Source organism: Arachis ipaensis, chromosome B2 (genome assembly GCF_059453495.1).
Source record: "Arachis ipaensis isolate K30076 ecotype BB chromosome B2, ASM5945349v1, whole genome shotgun sequence".
NCBI lineage: Eukaryota > Viridiplantae > Streptophyta > Magnoliopsida > Fabales > Fabaceae > Arachis > Arachis ipaensis.
In genome coordinates this window covers 115,168,166-115,193,133 of record NC_142437.1, presented here as the reverse complement: position 1 = coordinate 115,193,133, position 24,968 = coordinate 115,168,166, and the positions used below count along the sequence as shown (strand labels likewise).

At 32.4% G+C, this 24,968-nt stretch overlaps 1 protein-coding gene across 1 annotated transcript; it reads left to right on the top strand.

The window, feature by feature from the left end:
* The first annotated feature begins 1,254 nt into the window (after window positions 1-1,254).
* On the top strand, window positions 1,255-5,623 carry LOC107625903 (6,7,8-trihydroxycoumarin synthase). Its single transcript, XM_016328635.3, has 2 exons — window positions 1,255-2,205; window positions 4,875-5,623. Exons 1-2 carry the CDS (start codon window positions 1,297-1,299, stop codon window positions 5,514-5,516), a joined length of 1,551 nt encoding a protein of 516 aa, XP_016184121.1. The 5' UTR covers window positions 1,255-1,296; the 3' UTR covers window positions 5,517-5,623.
* Window positions 5,624-24,968: the final 19,345 nt, after the last annotated feature.

Sequence of the window (24,968 nt, the reverse complement as noted above, 5' to 3'; positions counted from 1 at the left end):
TAAAATTAATAAATAAACATACATATGAATATTAAATAAAAAATATTAAAATAATTAAAATCATCACCATTAGTGTATATATGAGATAATTTGAAATATAAATAAGACACACAGTTTAAAATGTAGTAATATTAATTGTAAAAATTTGTTTATTATATAGACATTATATGTATGAAATTATGAATATTATGAGTACAAAATTATGGATGTTATTAATATAAAATTATAGATGTTATCTGTATGAATTTATAAATGTTATGAATAAATTTGTCAATTGAATAAATTAATTTAAATATTTGGTATTCTTTTTTCAAATTCAATTATGGTAAAATTTGAAAACATATGTGATTAAAAAACTAGAATAAATCATTCCACTTTGAAAAACATAAAACAAATTTTTAAATTATCGAGGACGGAAATTTAAAAAATTATATGATAATTTAAATATATAATGTCTTTAAAAAATATTAAAATAATTTAAAATATACAATAATACATAATTTGAAATTAAATAATATTAATTATAAATATCCTGTTAATTATAAAAATTATATATATGAATTTATGGATGTTACATATTAAATAAGAAATATGATTTTATTATTATAATATAAATTAAATAACATAAATATAAATTATGTGTATTTTATTTAATAAAAATATAAATTGATAAATGTATATGATTATAATATGCTATTTAATATATACAATTAATACTTTTATATACAATAAATATTATAGTAAAAAAAAAAGACGAGTGAAAAGATAATAAATAACATTGCTCATCTTATTAAATAAAATTAAAAATAGAAGATTCTGGCTATTTTTAGTTTTCTAAGTTTGATTTTTAAATTTTTTTCATTTAAAATTTGAAATTTTAATATTATTTTATAAATTAATAACTTTTAAATAATACTTAAATTTTTTACATTACGAATATTTAAAGTACGTATTAATCTATCTCACAATCATTTTTATGAGTATGAATATGATAGATGGTGTTTTATTTTTAAGTGTTGTATTATATTTGATCCTTCATATATTTTGGTTGAGGTTGTTTTATGTTGTTTGGTATCTACAGTGATGCCACCTCTCCCTTTACTTTTCAATCACATTGTAGAGCGTCTTCTATGATTTGGATTGTCGCTTCCTCTAAGATATTTGAGGTCACACAGTCTAATAATAATTTAAAATTTGTGGTCCTAATGCTGTTCTATAAATTTCTAAACACTCAAGCAAGAAATTAAAGCATCAATAATAATAACTTTTCATAATCATTATTAGTCAGGAGCCAAAATGGTGTCCCCCCTGCTCTTAATTCTATTCCTAACTCTTCCTTTCTCATTGTTTCTCTTCTTCTTTCAAAAACAAAAGAACAAAGCCTTTCCACCAGGTCCTAAAGGCCTTCCAATAATTGGAAACCTTCACCAATTTCATTTTCCTACCCTTCATATTCAACTATGGAAGCTCTCAAAATTATATGGTCCTTTGTTCTCAATCAAACTAGGTTTAAGGCCATGTCTTGTTGTATCCAATTCCAAAATGGCCCAAGAAGTGTTGAAAACTCATGACATTGAATTTTGTGGAAGGCCTTCTTTTCTTGCCCAAAACAAAATTTCCTACAATAGGATTGAAATTGCATTTTCAGCATACAATGATTCTTGGAAAGCAATCAAGAAAATTTGTATTACCCATTTCCTCAATTCAAGTAGTGTCTCCAAATTCTCCTCTATACGCCAATTTGAGGTGAATCAAATGATCAAGGAGATATCAATACAAGCTTCTTCTAAAAGTGTGACAAATTTGAATGATGCAATTTTGTCACTTACCAACACTATAATTTATAGAATTGCTTTTGGAAGAAGCTATAAAGATGATAAAGGAATTATTGTTGCTAAGAGGTTACTTGGTTTGCTTAATGAATCTCAAGCTTTGTTAGGAGCATTCTTTGTTTCTGATTATGTTCCATTCATGGGGTGGATTGATAAACTTAGAGGTATGCATTCTCTTCTTGAAAGAAGTTGTCAGAAATTTGATGCATTCTTGCAAGAAATTGTCAACCAACACCTTGATCCAAAGAGACAAAAATCTGATGACGAAGAAGAAGAAGAAAATGTCATTGATGTCTTATTGAAGCTGAAGAATAATAAGGAGCAGTCATTTCCATTTGATCTCACTTATGATCACATCAAAGCTGTGCTAATGGTATGTAATGTTATTTTACACATTTTTTTTTTAATTTACGTACTCTATATATCTTCTTAATTTCAAAGAAATTTGATTTGAAAATCTGTGAAAATATTATTTGGTATCAAATTTTCCGTGAGATTATTTATAAAGCAATAAAACTACTAATCACTTATAATCATATCTTAGATTGTTTCAATTTGAGTATTGTATTTAATTTATCTAGTATACTAATTTAGGATAAAATTCTCTTTAATTTTTCTTTTTCAAATTTTTTTAAAATTATTTTTAATATTTAGGGTTAAGTACTAAAATCGTCCCTAAGGTCGGGGGCGAAAATCAAATTCGTCTCCGACCATTTTTTGTTATTAAAATCATCCCTAACGTTACAAAACGTTATAAAATTGTCCTTTTTTTATCTCAATTTTATTTTTTGACCAAATTATCCTTAACTATTAATAAAAAAATAAAAAATAAAAACAAAAACAAAAACAAAAAACTCCTCCCCCACCCCGACCCCACCTCCGATGTCTCTTCCCAGTGAGAAAACCCAGCTTCTTCCTCTTCTTGTTCAACTTCAACACCGCCACCCTCCCTTTGCACTCTCTCTCCTCTACTCCTCCGCCACCAGCAACTCCATTCTTGACCCCTTAACGCCTCTCACTTCTTCCACCCCTTCCTCCGCCACACTCACTGGCCTTGGATCTTGATATCCCATCCTTCTGCTCTTTGCAAACTTCCCCTTCCTTCCCCTCTCCCACCCAAAAAATCCCAAGTCTTCTTCTCTCCTTCAACAACAACAACAACTAAATCTAGCAACAACAATTCTTTTTCTCTTCTTCACCAGCAACAACAAATCCAGCAAATTGAACAATAACAAATTCAGCAAAATAAATCACTAACAAATTTAAATTTGACAACAGTTCAACAATCATCAATTGCACTTCAAATCCAAAATCAACAACCACAGAAATTAAAAAGAATTAAAAAAATGATGTTCATGTTCTTAAATCTCAGCATGTCGAACATCGAAGCCGAGCACCGCGAAGGGGAGGAGGCTCCTGCCGGCGAGGACGAGGACACCGGAGCTCAGGTAGCTCCGATCGTCAGACTCGAAGAGGTCACCGTCTCCAGTGGAGAATAGCATCTTCGTTTTCTTCGCCAGTGAAAAAAGTTCAAGCAGAAGCAGAAGGAGAAGCAGAGGCAGTCAATCACAGAAGAAGAAGCAGCGCCGGCTTCCCTTCCCTCCCCCAAGATTCGCCGCAAAACTGCCACCGTTATCGAGCCCGAAATGGAGAGGAGAGAGCGCAAGTGAGAGGATGAGCTGTTCACTATTGCGTCTGTTGCTGCAAGGGATTCGTCGTCGTCGTTGTTGATCCATCGCCGAACTGCTGCCGCCGTTGAGTGCGCCGTGGTTGTGGTGGTCGCTGGAGGAAGAGAGAGCCAGAGGAGAAAGAGAGCAAGCGAGATCTGAGGAGAGAGAGAGAGCTCGGGAGCAGAGGAGAGAGAGGGAAAACCCGTGCTCAGCCACCGCCGCGCCTCTGCCGCCGAAAAACGCCGCCGGGAGGGTGAGTGAGAGAGTGGGGTGAGGGAGTGAGGGAATGAGGGAGAGGTGAGGGTTGAGGGTTGAGGGGTGGGAGTGAAGGAGTGGGTTGAGGGGGTTACGGGAGGGTGAGTGAGGGAGTGAGGGAATTACGGAGGGGTGAGGGGTGAGGGTTGAGGATTGAGGGTGGGTGGGGGGTGGGGGGAGTTGTTTTAATTTTTTAATATTATTTTTAATTATTTTTATTAATAATGAAGGGTAATATGGTAAAAAAAAATAAAATTGAAGTGAAAAAGGACGATTTTATAACGTTTTATAACGTTGAGGATGATTTTAATAACAAAAAAAAGTCGGAAACAATTTTAATTTTCACCCCAGACCTTAGGAACGATTTCAGTACTTAACTCTAATATTTAATTTGATATAATTAAAATTTATGAAAATATTAAAAACAAACAATATTTTTTTATCATTTTTTTATTATTAAGTATACATGTAAAATTCATCTATTAGTATTGTGAAATTTAGATTCCATCTAGTAAGCTATGTTTATTAATTTAGTGTATGAAACAAAAAGTAAATATATAAAATATTTTTCAATTAATATGTCACATTGTAACATAAAACAAATGAAAGTACGTCAGTGAACATTTACCTATAATTGTTTTCATGCGAAATTGATATTTGAGAGAGAAATATTATGGGTCATAAGATTTTGTAATTTGTAACCATCAATTAGTCATCATGAATATTTTAATAGTATGAAATTATATTTAATGTGGAATTACTTATTTTTTTTAATAGTTAAGTACTAACAAAATTTTAATAATGAAAATGCTGTCCTCCTAGACCTCCTCTAATTTTAAAAACTGTTAGATGATAATTTAATTAAATTTATTAAATTATGTAACGATTTTTAAATATCATTTTCACATCACAATAGGTTTATCTCATGATTTAATTAAAAATGGACCACAATTAGAAGCTATAGGTTGGCTAATGTATGTCGCCACATTTATATCACTTAGGTTCAATAATTGAAAATATCATAATTTATGTATCTTATCAATAATGAAGTAAACGACAAGAAAATATAATTTTTTATATTTAATTATTTATTATCAACCAATTATTTTTTTTGAAGGACATACTTATTGGAGGGACATATTCAAGTGCTGCCACATCAACTTGGGCCATGGCCAATCTAATGAAGAACCCTAAAGCAATGATGAAGGTTCAAGAAGAAGTTAGAAACTTCTTTGGAAGCAAAGGCTTTGTTGATGAAGATGAAATAAGAAATAATAATAATAATGTTCTACCTTATCTTAAGGCAGTGATAAAAGAGACACTTAGATTAGTGCCACCATTACCACTATTATTAACAAGAGAAACAAATGAAGCATGCAAAATAGGAGAATATGAAATTGAAGCCAAGACATTAGTGTATGTTAATGCATGGGCAATTCAAAGGGATCCTGAAATTTGGAAAGACCCAGAAGAGTTTTATCCTGAGAGATTCTTGAAAAGTTCAATTGATTTTAAGGGTCAAGATTTTGAGCTGATTCCATTTGGTTCTGGAAGGAGAATTTGCCCTGGATTGAATATGGGAGTTGCAACGGTGGAGATTATTGTTGCTAATCTTCTTTTTTGGTTTGATTGGGAGATTCCAATTGGGATGGAAGACTTGGATAATAATGAAGTCAAACCAGGGATTGTTCATAGCAAAAAGAATCCTCTTTATCTTAGGGCCAAGAATTATTATCATATGGGAGTAATTAATGAATGAATGGTAGCTATATAGTATATATAATTGGGGCATAAAATAAATGTAATTTGGTAGGAACGTCTTTAGTTAAATTTCAGCCTACTATAATATTGAAATAATTTAAGTAATTTGGCCTTCTATTTTTACATTCAGCTAACTTTGTGACTTTTTTTTTTTCTCTCTTTTTTCTCATTTAAAAATCATAACAATGAACGGAACCTTTGCAATAAGAGCTACTATCCGTTTTTCACAATGATAATCACTTTCTTTTCTAATATACTAAAAATGCATCTTTCAGGATATTTAATAAGTTGCATTTGAATTTTATTTTTGAAACAGAAATACAAAAATCAAATAGAAAGAAAGAGTCGGATTTCGGTCTCAACTTTCAGAAAGTATTAAAATTAGGTTTAATTACTATGCAAGTCCCTATAGTTTTATCGAATTTTTAATTAGGTCTCTATACTTTTTTTCTTTTCAGTTGGGTTTCTATACATTAAATTTTTTTCAATTAAGTCCCTGCCGTGAGTAAAACATTTAAAATAACATAATATTCTTAGTAAAAAACGAATATTCTTGTCATTTGGTTGGAGTGGCTAGTTGAACAAAAATGTAATTTTTCAAAATACCAAAAACACCCCTTTCATTTCATTTCAAAGAAAAAAAAACCCTAGGTTGCTCTCTGAAGATTTCGAGGATCGTCTGCTGCGTCTCCTACGTCCCGTCGTCCGCGTCCGTGTCTGGCATTATCTACAACGGACGCTTGGTGGTCTGCTGTCCGTCGCATCCTTCCCTCTGCGCTAGTCTCCTCTGGTTTGTTCTGTTCGGAGGTCTTCGCCGTTTCTCCGTCCAAGCCGTCGCCGTCCCTCGCGGTGAAGCCCCTTGCCTGACGTCGCCGCCCCGCACCGTGCTGATTCTCGTAGTGCTTGGCCTCCCATCCCCGCGTTGTGCCTCTGCTCCATCTCCCTGTACTCGAACTGTCTACAAACAGCTGACAAAAAAAAAAGCCTCTTTTTCAGTTTTAAAACTTCATGTTTATGCTAATTTTATTTTGTTTAAAAATATGGCATTGGTTGATTATGTATTTGTTGAATTGATTTTTGCATTGTTTTGATTCAATGGTTTATTTAGGGTTTACAATATGGATATTTATGTACAAGGATTTTGTTTACAATATTTATTCCTAGATTATTTTGTTATTTGCTGATGATAAATTTTATTTATTCTTGATTCTTGATTGTTAATTGTTGTTGCTGTGATGATGCTGCTTTAAATGGAATCTGTTTCTATTTTTATTAATGTAGTGATGGGGATTCGAAATTTATTATAGACATACAGTATGGTGGCAAGTTTCATGATATAGGAAATGTGCTAGAATATTTGGGGTGAAGGATGTTGGAAGAGATGCATTTTGAGCTCGATGAATGGAGTTTGCAAGAAATAGTTAGTGAGTTGCAGAAATTAGGGTACAAAGGGTATGCTAAGATATGATACTGTGAACCAAGATGTCAATTGAGCTCGGGTCTTAGAGAGTTGATGAGTGATGGAGATGCCACGAGAATGGGTAGGTTATTAGTATCACAGACTGTTAAGCGTTGCTCGGTGTATGTTGTTGATGGCTACAGAGAAGGTATTGGTGTTGAGATATGTTCAAATGATAAGGATTATGTGCCAACGGAATGCCCTAGCTACCCGCATGCTTGTTGTGTCATATTCGAGAAGGGGGCAATCCAAGAGATTATTGCAACAACTTCTATAGCCCAGCAGCCTATGTTGCAACTTATGGTAAGTTAGTTTCTCCAATCAACGGAGAAAATATGTTTCCAAAAGTTGAGTGTGATACCATCATTCCTCCCATCTTTAGAGTGAAGCCTGGAAGACCATAGATGGTGAAGATCAGAGAACCTGATGAGAACTGTTCTCAGAAAAAACTTAGGAGGACTGGTACCTCTATTACATGCAGCAACTGCAGACAATATGGATATAACAGAAGGCATTATTCTAATCCAATAGTGTCAGGTATGAAGCAAATTCGAATATACAAACTGCTGTTTTATTGTGTTTAATGGAATAGGTTGTGATGGTATATGATAACATAGTGGGTGTGAATTATATTTGGGTTATTAGGTATATGCTGTTGTTTTAGTGTTTTACTGGTGTGAATTATGTTTGTTTTAGAGTTGAAAATAGATTATGCTGTGTTATGAAGGTGAGCATATTGTAGAGTTGAAAATAGATTATGTTAAATTTGTTTGGTGAAATTTTTTTATATATAAATTGATTGAAAATAGAGTTAAATATTTGTGTGGTACAAAGCTTATAAATGTAAGATGTTTGACATTGGTTTATGTTGCAACTAGTTGTGTTTTACCTGATTTTCGAGCCTGATGTTGCTGCTGCCGCCAACGGACAAGATCCGGCCGCGGTTGACACTGCGGCTGCTGCTAATACTATAGCTGCTATTGACATTGCTCCTGCTGCTGACAATAGATCCAGTGTGAACATTCGTAGATCTGAGAGAATAAGGCAAGCAGGGGTAGGCAGGGGCAGAGAAAGGGGTAGAGCTGCATCTTCACAACCATTCCCCACCACAGCTGCATCTTCACAATCGCTACCCACCACACCTGCGCATGCTATTGCTGCCTCTACTCAACCCTCTTCCATACTTGCAACTTCAGCTTCTCAGGCTCCAACCACAGCCACCGGCGCAGTGAATTATGAGTCTCCTATTGTAGCATCTTCTGGATCTTCACAGCAAGCCTTACCAGCCTCCCAACCTCTCCTAGCTGTGGTAACTGCAGATTCTCAGCAACCACCTAGAGCATCTTCTCAAGCTTTACCAAAAACAAAGGTGTTTGGTGCGAGGAGGAGTGGGCGGCTAAAGTTAGGAGTGAGGAAGCAAACAGGGACACCTAGTGTACATATAGACCTAAGTGATGACTGAAGTAGGATTAAATTTATAGTTAGGGTTGTTGGAGTTGCTATTAAATAATATATGTTGTAGTGAATTGTGTCTATGTGGCCAATGTTTATTATGTGGATAGGACCACTATTTTGATATTTTGGGATTAGGTTGGACCACTTTTAATTATTGCACTTCTTGGACCTTTATTTTGGGTTAGGTATGTGGCATATTATATGACCACTTATTTTATGATATTTTGTGTACGTATGGTTTACAGGAACACTTACTTAATAGATATCTAGATATATGGCATATTATATGGCCACTTTTTTTTGCAGCTTGTTGACCAATTGTGGTACTTTAAATATTCAAATTGATAAAGTCTCTTCCCAACTATGATTTTATTTTTATTGTTATGCACACACAAAATACATCAAAATACAAAATTTATTCAAACAAAACCTAATTAGCAGTAATTGTATTGAAGCCATCAAATCTCTTACATTAGAATTACATAACACATATAACTTTAAACTCTTGCAAACCACATTCCAATTATTAAGACTAGCAAAAATATAAATAGCATATATTGTATTTTACGTTGAATTTTCATATTGTCATCCAATCTCCCAACTTGTTCTTGGAGAATATTGAACTCATCACATAATCTACCCACACAAGCATCTATTTTTCTGGCTTCAACAATCAATCTCTCTATCTCCACGTTTAGTCTCTCTATCTTTCTCTCTTGTGCATCTAATTTTCTCATTTTACCTTTCAACTTAGCATAATTTTGTGTTTCAACAACTCCAATAGCAGCAGCAGACACGCTGCTTCTTGCACCAACTTCATCAACCCACTCAAAAAATTTGTATCTTCTATTAGGACAAGAAATAAATCTTCTATTAGGATTCTTTGTTGTTTCTGAAATTTGAAGAATCAGACTATCACCACAAAAATAGTGAACTCTCCTTTTTTTTCCTTTGTCCACCCATTCTTTGCACCGTCATCATCCTCAATCCACTCAAAATTATCAATCCACTCAAAAAAGTTGCACTTTAGTATCTTCCCACAAGTAACATACCTCCTACCATAGTCAGAAATGGCTGACGAACGGCAGACGGTTACTACCTCTTCACAGAAATACAGATGTCTTCTTTTCTTTGGGTTGGAGCTCCTGGAAACACAGGTTTTTGAAGAGAAAATGAAAGAGGTTCCTTGACTTTAAGACATAAGTTTGTGGAAGATGAAAACTGGAAATGGAAAACGGGTAAGAAGAGAAACCTCAGATAATTCAAAAACATGGAGTGTTTATAGTAGAAAGATAGGGGTAAATAAGTCATTTCACAACTCACTAACGTTTTTTGTGACGTTAAACGTTAACAAGGACTTAATTGAAAAAAATATTAACGTACAGGAACCCAATTGAAAAGAAAAAAGTATAAAGACCTAATTGAAAATTCGGTAAAACTATAGGGACCTGCAGAGTAAGTAAACCTTAAAATTATAAGAATTTTGACCTCTAGACAAAAAAAAATTAAGAATGATTATTGTTTAATATCTTGGTCAAAGTAAATCTTAAAGTGGTTTTTGATATTGATGTTGTATTTTAAAATTGTCTTTAAAATTTCAATTATATCAATTATGTTCCTAAGATTAGTAAAAGTGTACTATATTAATTTCCGACTCATTTTATATTAACAGAGTGCTGACGCAGCTTGATGACATTCAATTTATAAAAAATAGCTCATTTAAGGATATTGAGAATTTTGAATTTATTAAAAAATAAAAAATAGGGAATAGACTAATTTGGTGCACGATATTTAATTTCAGGGACTAAAATGAGTTATTTAGAACAAAACTAAAGACTAACTTAGAACATCTGCAATGATGACATAATGGATGATACATAGACAAATAATGAATAAATTACCATATGTACCCATAAAAAATACAAACACTGACAAATGTACCCATCAAAAAAGAAAACGACCATTGTACCCATAAAAAATGGGTTTCGTGTGACAGAAATATCAAAACCCTAAAAAACTATTCAAAAACCCCAAATTTTTCTTCTCTCTCTCTCTCTCTCTCTCTCTCTCTCTCTCTCTCTCTCTCTCTCTCTCTCTCTCTCTCTCTCTCTCTCTCTCTCTCTCTCTCTCTCCGGTGAGTGTCTCAATTTCAAAAATCTAGTATCAAAGCCAAACCATGAAACAGCATTCCCAAATTCACTTTACCCATTGCAGCCACCACAAGAACCATTGTGACCATAGTAGCAACATCAGGAACCGAACCTTAATCACCACCACCAGTCAACAAAAACCCCTTAAACAAACCACAAATCTCACCAAAAAGTCTATTCTCCGAGAACATAAGCATAATTGAGTTTCACGAAATCAAATTTTTTCGAGGCATTTTCTCAAACACCTTCACGCACTCTCCACAAACCCACACTTACCATATATAGCAATAAGTACATTTCCCACAAAAGAATCAGAGCACAGTACCATCTTTAAAGCAAGCGCGTGAAGTACTTCCCCGAGCTCCACCTCCGTGAACCTAGTGTAAGCCTTGACAGCACACGGCAGTGTGAAATTGTCTGGTAGAAGTCCTGTCACAGAGACTAATTCAACGAATAGTAAAATAGCGTTGCAGTAGAATGCATAGCTGCTGAAAAGCGCGTTGTAGAAGAATATGTTCTTCTTATTGAAAAAATTGTGGAACACTGAGCGTGATTCGGAGGGTGAGGCGCATGCGCGGCATACATGGTGATTAAGTGGGTGGTGAGAAGCTTGACAAGATCTGAAAGAAGACGGAAGCGAACGAAAGGATAAGGGAAAAGAAGAAAGGAGAAAGGGAGGGGATCATCGGTGGGGCACTCATTGGAGAGTTGGAAGAAGATTTAGAGAGAGAGAGACAGAGAGAAAAAAATAGACAAACAGAGAGAGAGAGATGAGGTTTTTGAATAGTTTTTTAGGGTTTGAGTATTTCTGTCATACGGAACTCATTTTTTTTGGGTAAAATGGTCGTTTTCTTATTTGATGGGTATATTTGTCAGCGTCTGTATTTTTCATGGGTACATATGGTAATTTATTTGACAAATAATATTACAATATGTGGTACAAAATAACACGTGGTCAAATATTATTGTGACGCGTGACCCAGTCATCCATGTCAGCATATCGTGTCTCACTGATTAACCCATCGTCATGCTATTACACGTGGTCAAACAATAATGTGACACGTGGCATTAACGATCCATATCATCAAACCATGTCAATATGTCGGTAACGAAAAATAGATTAGAGACTAACATGGTGTATTTTTGTTAATCTTAATTTAAAATATAATTAGACCCATTTTGGGTAAACAACTTAAATAAGTTCTTTTGGAAAAAGAGTTTAAAGTATAAGGACTTTTATTAATAGCAGCTTATAAATAAGTTATTTTGTATTTGGATTTTTAGTTATAGAAGTACTTATTTTAAAGTTGTAGCGTGTGGATAAATAACTCAAAAAATATAATTTTTTTTACACAAGAAAATAGAAATTAAAATAACGATGATAACAAATACTTTTCAACATTGAATGTTGATTTTACATAACCTAATCACTAAAATTACAATTGTTTATGCAATTGATCTTTATTTGCTCTCTTATTAGTTCCATTTTTTAGACAATTAGTTCTTGCCTTGTAATATCATTAGAAATTGGTTCTTCTACTTCACCTTCACCCATAACGGTGTTCTTATATGTGGTGAATAGTAATAAAATTTTAATTCACAATAATCTTGATGGCAATGCCAAAAAAAATTATTGTGTAGTTAGTGTTTGTTGTTTTATTGTGTATGATATGGTAGGTAAAAATAAAAAACAAATATGAAATGCGTGTCACTGTATATTTTGTTGCTGTTTTTTATTTTTACTCCTATTAGCCTCCTCCTTTATTGGAGTTAAGAATTTGTTACAACTAATTATAAAAATAATAGCAAGCTATATAAAAAAAATGACATGTGAAAAAAATAAAATGAAAACTGAGATTTCATATCATACACAATATTAAATACAAATTTAATAATTAAAATAGAGTGGTAAAATGATAAAAAAAAAAAATAATCATTACGTGAAAATGGTGGTAGAGGGCCAATACTTCCAGTAGATGAAACCTTGGGTGAAAATGATGGTGGAAGACCAATGCTTCTAACAGATGGAACTTTGTGTGAAAATGGTGGTGAAGGGTCAGTATTTCTAGCAGAAACAGAAAATATTTTTACATAGCCAAGAATAAAAGTAGATTTTTTTTGTTTTAAAATCAACTTTTTGTAAGAAAGTGATAAAATGACTTCTCGAGAAGGATAAGTCATATATTTTTGCTTCTTCAAAAAGCTGTGAATTAACTTTTTGAGAAGTTAAAAAATTTTTTTTAAATAGTACCAAACACGCGTATTATGACTTAAGCTATTTTTCAAACGGGCTCTTAGTATAATTAGAATCTTAGAAACGATTTTAATGCACGACACCCATTCAGGAACCACCTTGAGAATTTAGTCATCCCGGACAATATCCCAACCTAATGGTGTCAATCACAAACTTGGATCACAAAATGTCCTGTTTACAAGTTTATATGCTTTCACAAATCAAGACCAAATAGTTAACCCAGTAACTAACATTTTAGGTAAACCCAAATCTTTTTATGATTTTCACAATAAATGTTGGGTCAACCCAATAGCTTCAAGGTCATTATAGTACTGAATTGTATTTTTGGGTGAAAATTTTTAGCCCACCAAGGCCAGGCCCAAATTCTCAAATACCAAAGCATTCCACAAGAGTTTCAGGACCCCAAAAAAAGAATTCAGAATATTATTCCAGAAAAGGAAAAAATTGCTTATCAATTTAAAAAAAAAAAATCCTCAATCATAATCAAATAATAATAATAATTAAAAATAAAAACAAATTAAAGTATCTCCGGCAACAAAACTCCTTTTATTAGATAAATAAATCTTAATTTTTTAATATTCGTCAACCAAGAACCAACAATTAATTTTGAGAATAAAAGACTAGTCATAAACTCCATTGTATAAACATAATTCAAAAATAAAATTTTTCATTTTTTTTCAATTATTTTGTCAAATATAATCTTTTATCATTTAATATCTTCTCTCACATTTTTTTCACACTTAAAAAATATATAATAAAAAATCACACTTAAAAAAACAATTAAAAAAAATAATTCCCCACATAATATTTAAACAATCCAAAGTACTAGAGGCAGAACAGCTAACCAGCGCATTTGCAGCTGCCGAAGGAGACAGTATGGTACGATTTTTTAATTTATTATTCTTTTTTCTTTTATTATATAATAATTAATAATAAGAATAAGAATGCATAGTTTTTGAATTTGGTGGTCAAACTTCCATTGTTACGCTTAACCTGCGATTCTATGTTGGCTCTTGAGGGTGTCTTTTCCAGAGCAAAACCCTTAAAAGCAATAAGACTTACACATATTTGGTTGCACTGCACCATGTAGTGTCATGAGAGACACAAAAACAAGATTAGAAGGTGCCATTCAGAATAATGTATATGCATATGTATCCTTACAGATTCTATATATTTATTAGGGTTTATTTTCTGGTGCAGTATCATGTTCATCATCTCTTCACAAATCAGTGAATCATAGAAAGAAGATTTGCATGATGTTGATGTTTCAACTTTTTTAAATGAGATTTTAATTTGAGTAACTGGAGAATGTGAAGACAAAATACGTAACAGTAAGAAGCTAATGTTTGACTTCAATCTTAACATTAAACCAAGTTAAATTTGAGAGATTCAATTACTAATAATAGTAATCATCGTAAGTTAATTTTGAAAAGAGACAAAAGAAAATCAATGCAAAGGTCAAAGTTTTTATTTAGTATTTATTAATTATTATTAAAATAATTTATAACTTTTATGAGAAAATAATAAATAATTTTTTGAATTTTTAATTCGAAGATAAATAAATCGTTGATTAATTAAAAATATAAAAATATTTATTATATTTTAAAATATAAGACATCTAAATCTTTTTAACAAATTTATTTATTTTCATATATTTTAAACGGAGGAACTTAACATTTTAAATGTAAAAAATATTTTATATTTTTAATTAGTTAAAAAATTATTTGTATTCAAATTAAAAAATCAAATATTTATTTGTCTTTTTTCTTTTAGATATAATAAATATATATCTATAAATATCATATACATAAAATTATGAAGGTTATGTATTTATGTTAAATAAAATTATTTTAGTTATTAAATTTTTAGTATTACTGTTAATTTTGCGGGAGTTATTAAATTTCGGTAAAATTTGCAAATTTTTATTTCATTTCCTGAAGTGATATATGGCTGTCATGAGAATCTATGCTTCAGTTGGAATTCTACTTGACACGTTAGTATTTAATATAAACAAGCTAATAATATGAACTAAAATAAAATATTTTCTCATTTTTTATAGACTACAATAAAAATATGAATCAAGGCAAAGAAAAAGAAATCAGAATATTACAAAGACTAAAATGTATATTAAACTCTAAATTTTAATATCATTTGTCTAATTTATTTATCATAATAAAAATAGTTGGCTGGAGAAAAAAGCATTGATCCATTGACCAGTATTCACAGTTTTAAACCATAATTATAGAGTGATTATAGAACAAATTATGGTCATGATTTAAAATTATAACCTAAATAATTGGTAAAAAGAATAGTAACTATGATTAAAATATCGTAATTGCAGTTAAAAATCGTGACCATGAAATTATAATTATGCTGAATTAGATCATGTGGTAAAAAAAACCTATTAAATTATGATTATGATATTCTTAATTATAATTTCGGTTTTAAAACATGACCTTATTAGATTAAAATATTGTAGGGAAATAAGTTTTCTCCTGTATAATATAGCTGCTGCCACTAATATTGTACATGGATCCGTGATACACAAATTCTGGCTACATTTAATTTACACTATGGAGTGTGTTATATATTCATAAGTAATAATAAGGTAATGTAATTCCTAAATGTGTATGTGTAGTGTCAATCAAATAAAATTTTGTACCTTGGGATCAATAATAACGATGTTAACATTTGCATGTCATGCCAACGTATGTTTTAATCTCTGAGAATTTGCAATTGTTTTCTAACATTGACCTTGTCTTTTTTTCTGTCTCTCTTACTACAATATATTATCATCTTAAATTGATCAAGGTATGCCTTCAAATTATGTGGATAACGATCTTCCATTATTTATATTCTTGGCATTTCTTAGAAACAAAACATACATGAATTTTAAGTCAACAACATGGTTCCACATGAAGCGTGTGTATATATGCGCATTCATTGTTCTAGCCTTCTAGGTATTTGCTATGATGTTTAAAAAATATTATAAAAAATAAAATGGGCAAAAATTCAGCACCAAATTACAGATACCACAAAATTGGCCTTGAATGTATATGCTATGCACTAATCAAGTTGTGTTTGCATATCTCTAAGCTAGACTAGTATATATATATATATATTCATGTATGAGGGTGTGTAATTGTGTATCATCAATACAAAATTACGATTCAGAAGTGTTATTTCAGTTTTCTTTCCCTCTTCTCTTTCTGTTACAACTTCTATTGTTCATCATAATTCTTATATTATCAGAGAATCAAGAAGATTATTCTTGATCCATATTCAAAACCTTGACCTTTATGGCCAAAACATTTAGAATTTGATTCTTGTTAAATTTTAATAGAAAAATTTTTTAGTATAAAACAAAAATTAAAAAATATATGTAAAAATTTAAGTAAATCAAAAAAAAAAATTTTTGCTCGAAAGACAAACGTGTTATACATATATTCTTATCATTTTAGATTTTGACACAACTGCCTAACACATGTCTATTATTGGTTATTATTTATTGCTTTCCCTTTAAACTTTTAAGATGCGTTAAATCTATTTCACTATTTTTATTAATTATTTGGATCACTTTTATTATGAAGTATGACGTTGTTTTTATTATTTAAAAAAAATATTATTTACGTGTATAAATATACATGTAATTTAATTTATTTTTATATATATTTTATATTTTAATATATATTTTATACTGATAATTTATTTTATTATATATTTAGTATAATTATATTTTTTATGTACATCTTATATACACTTTTTTATAATATAAAAAATAATTTTTTATCTTTTTCTCTTATTCATTATTTTTAATTTTATGTATATGTGTGTGTGAGAAAATATATACGAAAACACATGCATATATATAGTATTTCTCTTTCATTAACCCTTTAAATTTTATATTTCTAATTTTTAAATTTTGAAGTTTTATTAAATTTCACCATAATTCATTTTCATGTCCTTTATTACTAATTAAATTACTGCACATACATACAATTTTTGCTAATACATGTTAATTTTGATCAATAATATAATTTTAAAAGTAAAGTATATTATAAAGTTTTTTGTATGTACATTATTTATTTAAAAAATTTTAATTTTAATGTATTAATAATATAAAATATTATTTATAATTATTCAATTATATTATTTTTATAAATAATTATTTATACAGTTAACATAAAAAATAATTATTTTTACTAATATAATACTACATAATTAAATATACATATACAATTCCTTTACATAAAATTAGTTTATAATACTAATACATCAAAATTAAATTTTTATTTTAAACCATCAAAGAGAATAATTGAACAAGAAGTCAAGAACAGAACCTAACTCCGTATTCTCCTTCTTTATTTCTTTATTTCCTTTTTTTTGAAATTTTGTTAGGGATGCTGGCCGTACCCTATGGTGGTGTTAGGGTCAGGATTAAGGCCGCCGTAGGGCACAACCCCGGGATTGTGTCATGTGCCCCTTTTCAATGCTCTTACAATATCTTTGTCAGGATTTTTTTTCTTTTTTTTTCCTAGAAAATGACTATTAACATTCTCAAATTGGTAATGTTTTATGACTTTATCTCCAATTTGGATTTTTTTTTAAGTAAAATTAGATAATAATAATAATAATAATAATAATAATAATAATAATAATAATAATAATATTACTTCAATATAAATTATATTTATTACAAATTTTTTATTAAATTAAAGTAACAAGATTCACTTATTTTATAAAAAAATTAAAAATATAAATGTAAAATTTTAATGTATTTATTATATATTTATTAAAATTAAAATTTTAAAATTTTATACAAATAATAAAAACACATTTCATTAAATTGGTGACCGAAGAATTAAAATTAAAATTCCAGTGTTCACTTATTTTTTGAAGAAAACTTGATGTAACTAATAAATTTGGCGCTAGCTGTCCCATCAAATTGGGGTAAGGACCAACGTCCTAGATTTAGGGAGTATTTAATAGGGATTTATTAGATTGGACTTTGATGTTTTTTTAAAGGAACTTGGATGTTAATAAAAAGGGTAAGACACTTTTTTTTTTTTAAGAGTGCTACACATACAAGTCTTTTTGAGTTACAAGTCTTACAAGTTACTAGGCCTTTTAATGCGTTATTCAACGTTTCCTATTTTCAAAGCGCTACACTCAGAACGGTTCTTCTTCCTCTTTGTCTTCGTCTTCCTCTTCCTCTTCCTCTTCTTCTTCTTCTTCTTCTTCTTCTCTTCCTCTTCTTCTCTTCCTCTTCCTCTTCTTCTTCTTCGTTTTTTTTTCGATTTTCATAGTTTCTGAAATCAAGCTTTGAAATCGTTTTGAAGAAGAAGCAGCAGCAGAAGATGAGGAGAAAGAGAAAGAGTTCTGAATTATGCAACGAACTTTGGGTGTATTTCTTAAATACTTTGGGTGTATTTTTCGTAATCCTTTGGGTGTATTTCTGTGATCCTTTTGAAGATAATGGAACTTCAGAAATACACCCAAACGATTACAGAAGTACACCCAAAATGATTACAGAAATACACCCAAACGGTTACAGGAATTTACCCAAACGATTATAGAAATACACCCAAAGGATTACAGAAAATACACCCAAAGGATTTAAAGAAATACACCCAAAATTTGTTAAAATACATCTTATGCATAATTCAGAACTCTTTCTCTTTCTCCTCCTCATCTTCTACTGCTTCTTCTTCTTCAAAAACGATTTCACCATGAAAAATCGAAAAAAAAAAGATAAAACAGAGAGAAAGAACGTAAATGAAGAAGAAGAGGAAGACGATGAAGAAGAACGTGCAGAAACGAAAGAAAAGGAGAAGAAGAAGAGTAAGAGGAAGAAGAACGTGCAGCAAAAAGAAGAAGAAGAAGGAGAAAGAGAAGGCAAGAAACGAAAGAAAAGAAGAAGGAGAAGACAAAGAGGAAGAAGAATGGTTCGAAGCGTGTTTTGAGCGTTAGTTTTAATTGAACTTGTAAGGTTTACAAGCCTTAATCGCTTGTATGTCAAGAATTACTCTTTTTTTTTTAAATAAATATAAGTACGATATAGGAAATTGATCATATATAAAAACTCATATGTTATGTTAAAACTCTATCCCCAGGAAAAAAATAAGCAATGATATATAATTGACAAAAATAAATTTAAAAAATTATTAAGAAATAAACAAATAATAGAAGGTATCAAGGTAATATGACTTATTAATATTCAAGAGCTTAGTATTTTATATTGTACAATTCTAAAGAATAAAATAAATAAGTCTCTCAGCTCTAATATTTTTACTTAAATCTATTTTAAAAGTGTCATATTGTGTCATAATTTTCACTGTTGAGTAGTGTATGCTCTTGAGTTATTCTCAGGTTGAGAAGCTAAAACTGGAAGGTTTATGCCACGACTAGCCAGTAGTGACGTTCAAATTTTTTGCTTGGAATAAAAGTTGGAAATATATGAATATAATTTTGATTCAAAAATTGTGCTAGCTTAGAGCAATTATTGATCTAATTATTCAGGGAATATAAATTGTTAGATAAACTTAACATAAACAATTATGTTAGCGGCAAAACACATCGCAAGTACTAGACGAAAATGAGTATATTTTTAGGGTAAAAAACGTAAATAAGTCAAGGGTAGAACAATTTGACACAAATAAGTTAAAGTAAAATCTGATTAATCAATCAACCAAAGTATATTTAAATGTAGTTCGAATCTACCTGTTTCGAACTCACTTTTCATGTAATTCGAACCACACTGATTCGAATTACACTTGAGAAACAAAACCACATAATTCGAATTGAGCTGATTCGAATTACGCAGAAACATGTAATTCGAATCAAGCTGATTCGAACTCCTCTCATGCACACCATGCAACGTAATTCGAACCAGGCTGGTTCGAACTATAAAGGAGGAGAGTTGTATATATATGGTGTGGACGTGAGTTGCTCTCATTAGAGGGGTAGAATGGCTAGTGAGGAGAGTTTTGTGGTGTTGGTTCACCACAGAGGATCGATTAAGAGGAAGACACGTTCCGGTGTGAAGTTCACTGATAAGGATCCTCTCTGTATTATCGTGAGGCCTACGATTAGGTATGATGACCTTGTTAGCTCTGTGCTGATGAAACTTGGTCTGGATGGTGTGAAACGGGTTAAGAAGTTTTTTTATCGCATTCCGATCACGGTGCTCCAAGAAACCGTGAAGTATGATTGTTTCACGATCGGGAGTGATGAGGACTTGCAGGTCATGTTTCATTGTCGCCGGCAGTTTCCGAAAGTGAGGACACTAGAGCTGTTGGCAAAGTTGGTTGATGTGGTATCCAGCTCGGGGGGTTCGAACCGGAATACCACCACTTTAGCCACGGTAGCCGGTTCTAGCTCCAGACCTGTCGTTGCTTCTACCTCCGTCCCTACGTATGAGCCACCCGTCCAGCCTGTCGCCTCCCCTTCCTTCGCTGCTGATCTCAACGGCAGTGTAGGCGACGAGGTTGGAACAGGGGAATTTCAGCCGACCTCTTTACAATGTGCTGCACCGGCTGGGGTTGGAGAGCAATTTTTGGATGATGCAGATGACGATGATGTCGAGCCGGATATGATTGCTGATGAGAGTGGCGATGATATTGGAGCGAGTGAGCCTGCTGAGGTGGGAGGTGGTTCTAGCTCTGGCACACAGCAGTACCCTCCACATTTTTCATCATTGGACTTGGATGCCATGAGGCAGGGGGTTCCTGGGCAGCCTGCTGGGTTTGGCGCTAGAGATGCGGAAGGGTCTGCAGGTCTGATAGAGTTCCAGATTGGTCAGCAATTTCAGGATAAAGATGAGGCCCTGTTAAGTGTGAAGACTTACAGCATCCGCCAAGGGGTACAGTACAAGGTAGTGGAGTCTGGCTATCGCCGGTATGTGGGCAAGTGTTCTGAGTTCGGGAATGGGTGCACATGGTTGATTCGGCTGAGTCTCCGACAGCGCAAGGGCATTTGGGAGGTCAAACGGTATAATGGACCTCATACGTGTCTGGCCACCTCCATCTCCAGCGACCACAGGAGTTTGGATTATCATGTGATATCGGCATTCATTATGCCAATGGTTAGGGCTGATGCATCCGTCAGCATCAAGGTGCTCCTAAATGCCACGGTCGCACACTTTGGGTTTAGGCCGACGTACAGGAGGGTCTGGTTGGCGAAGCAGAAGGCTGTTGCCCTCATCTATGGTGACTGGGATGAGTCATACAACGAGCTCCCTAGGTGGGTGTTAGGAGTCCAGCTGACGATGTCTGGTACTGTTGCAGTCCTTATGACGAGCCCTGTTCGAGTTGGTGGACAGCTTGACGAGTCTCGAGCTTATTTTCACAGACTATTCTGGACGTTTTCACCGTATATCGAGGCATTCCGTCATTGCAAGTCGCTGGTTAGTATTGACGGCACCCATCTGTATGGCAAGTATGGGGGAACGTTGCTTGTCGCTATTGCACAGGACGGGAACTCCAACGTACTCCATGTTGCATTCGCACTAGTTGAGGGTGAGAATGCTGAGTCCTGGTCCTTCTTTCTCTCCCACATGCGTCAGCACGTGACACCGCAGCCGGGTCTGCTGGTTATATCAGACAGGCATAACGGTATCAAGGCCGCGCTTGAGGCTCCCGACGGAGGCTGGTTACCTCCATCTGCATACCGGGCATTCTGCATTCGACATGTAGCGGAAAATTTTGCCCTAACCTTCAAGGGCAAAGACGCAAGGAGGCTTCTTGTCAACGCAGCGTATGCAAAGACCGAGGTAGAGTTCGATTACTGGTTTGATATTCTGCGGTCTGAAGACCCGCCGATGTGTGACTGGGCGAACCGGATTGAGTATTCCTTGTGGACACAGCATTGTGATGAGGGGCGGAGATTCGGGCACATGATGACGAATATCTCTGAGTGTGTGAACTCAATCCTGAAGGGTGTCAGAAACCTCTCTGTGTGCTCGCTGGTGAAGGCAACATACGGAAGGCTGGCCGAACTATTTGTTTGCAAGGGGAGAGAGGCTGAGGCCCAGCTGGGAACCGGACAACAATTCATTCAGTACTTGGTGAAGTGTATCGAGGCCAACTTGAAGACGGTGAGGTGCTTCACGATGACTTTGTACGACAGGGATAACTCGGAGTTCACCGTCGCAGAGACGACTCCGACTGGTTCGTTCTCACTGAGTAGCTATAGAGTCTCGCTTGCATCTCAGACATGTGACTGCGGATACTTCCAGGCACTTCATTTTCCGTGTCCGCACGCACTGGCATGCTGTGCCTACTCACGGCTTACATGGCAGCCTTACGTCCACCAGGAGTATCGTCTTAGTTCGGTGTTCAGTGTGTATCGGATGGGATTCACACCTCCCATTCCGGAGGATTTCTGGCTACCATATGACAGGCCAACTGTGATCCCGGACCCTAACAAGAGGCGTGCGAGAGAGGGTCGTCCGAGGTCCACTAGGATACGAACCAACATGGACGAGACAGATCCGAACCGGCCAAAGAGATATGGCCTCTGTCGGCAACCCGGACACACACGTCGGAGTTGCCCACAGGTCAGAGGGCCAGAGCATACAGGGGGACATGATTAGGTGTATTGTTAGCTTTGGTACTTTGTTTATTTCACTTTAGCTTTACATTCCACTGTTATTTATTTTCTTACTTGTTGTTGATAGGTGATAGAGTTTGTTAATGTTAATGCGATGTACTATGCATCGGATCTTACTTAATGAATATGTTCCGTTTTCGGAGTTTTGTACGAAATGTCTGTTAAACTCACAAGGCAATAAATAAATCTTCAAATTAAACTAATACATGATGCAAAAAATATGCTAGTAACTGAAATAAACCCTGAACAGCCATTTTCAAAGTACAATATCATGATTTGGAACAACATATATATACAACTCTCCTCCTTTATAGTTCGAACCAACCTGGTTCGAATTACACTTGGAGTAATTCGAATTGAGCCAATTCGAATTACGTTGCATGGCGTGCATGAGAGGAGTTCGAATCAGCTTGATTCGAATTACATGTTTCTGCGTAATTCGAATCAGCTCAATTCGAATTATGTGGTTTTCTTTCTCAAGTGTAATTCGAATCAGTGTGGTTCGAATTACATGAAAAGTGAGTTCGAAACAGGTAGATTCGAACTACATTTAAATATGCTTTGATTGATTGATAAATCAGATTTTGTTTTGGCTTATTTGTGTCAAATTGTGCTGCCCTTGGCTTGTTTGCGTTTTTTACCCATGTTTTTATTTTGAAAAAAAAATTATAAATTACTTTTTATACTCAATAAATAAATTAATAATTGTTGAAAGTATTCTCTTATAATTACTAACATTAAAAAAATACTTAACTACTATTTTGATTATAAGTGACAATTAATAATTATTTATTATAATAATCATTTTATGAAAAATTACTCATATTTTATTTTATTTTTAATTAAAATTTAATTATTTTATTGGTCTTTATTGTTTTATTAAATTTTATAGGTGAATACCCATCTTAATCCCTAATAACTTTTTCGAAGGACCACAAAGTTCCTAACAAAAAAAAATACCCATTTTGACTCTTACTTTTTAACATTGTGAGATTAATTAGCCTCTAAGTTAATAATCTCTTTTTAAAATATATTTATCTTATACGTTAATTATTAATATATCTTCTATTTAATTTTTATAAATAAAAATAATTGAAAAAAACATTAATATTTCTCAGTTTTACACATCAAATTTAGCCAATATATTTAAAAAAGATAACAAAATATAAAAAAAATTAAATGTCTTAAACAATTACTAAAAAATACAATGAGACTTCTAACAAAAAAAACTCTATATCCTAGTCAGCTCTTAACGGATAAATCAACATTTTAATATATCACATAAGTTTAATTTATTCTATTAATATAGAAAAAAATATTGATAAAAGAACTAATCAGTCTCACATAAGTAGGCCAAAAATTTTGGATATGGAAGTAGGAGGAGTGTTATACTTTAATATGATAATTTTTGGTGTTTTTTAAAACTATGAGAGGTACACAAATCGGAGAGTCCGATTTGTATTTAAAAAATTTAAAAAATTTGGGGTACACAAATCGGTGGATTTTTGTTTGATTTGTGTTTTAAAAATAAAAAAAATTTGGAGTACACAAATTAGACGGTCCAATTTGTGTACTCCAAATTTTTTTAGTTTTTTAAACACAAATCGGACGGTCCGAGTACAGAAATCGGACGGTCCGATTTCTGTACCTCTTAAAAATCAAATGGTCTGATTTGTACTCCATAAATTAAATCATTTCACATTTTAGAAAAATACCACAGTAGATCACAATTTAAAAAACACTATTGTTAACCGAATATTAAAAATAAAAATTTGCACATAAGTAAAGATAAAAGGGACTAATTATCAAAGGTCATTTAGAATATTTTTTAATTTTTAATTAGATTCTTATATTTTTTTAACTGGATCTTTATATTACTTTTAATTTTGTAATTACGTCTTTTTTATGTCAAAATATTAAAATTAATAAAATATTTCTTTCAAAATATATACGATTAAAAATTTAGTTAAATTTTAATTATAAATATATTTAATTTACAAAAAAATATTTAATAAATTTTAATATTTTTATATTAGATAATTCATAAAATAAAAATAATATAAAAATTTAGTAAACAATTATAAAAATAAACAAAATAATTAAATCTTTAATTAAAAGGATCCAACTTGATGGGAGTGCGTAGTTATAATTAGTAAATGGGGAGAGTGAGAGTGGGTTGATATTAGGCCACAAAGAAAGAAGGCTGCCACTGCCACCTGCAAATGCTGATCAATGAAGACACCGTTCATGTTCTCCGTGGCTCTCTTACTTGCCTTTATTCTTTACACTCTTTTTGTCTCTACTTTTTTTTGTCCTGTTATTAGTTTTTGATCTTTTAACGAGTGATTTTATAATGTAATATTAAAAATTTTATGATAAAAAATATAAAATTAGATTTTTGTTAATTAAAAAATTATTCTAAGACAAATAATAAATATATAAATTCAAAATGTATATAATTATTTATATATTTTAATTTTATTTAATTTTTTAAGTATTTGATGAATATTTTTATAAATATTT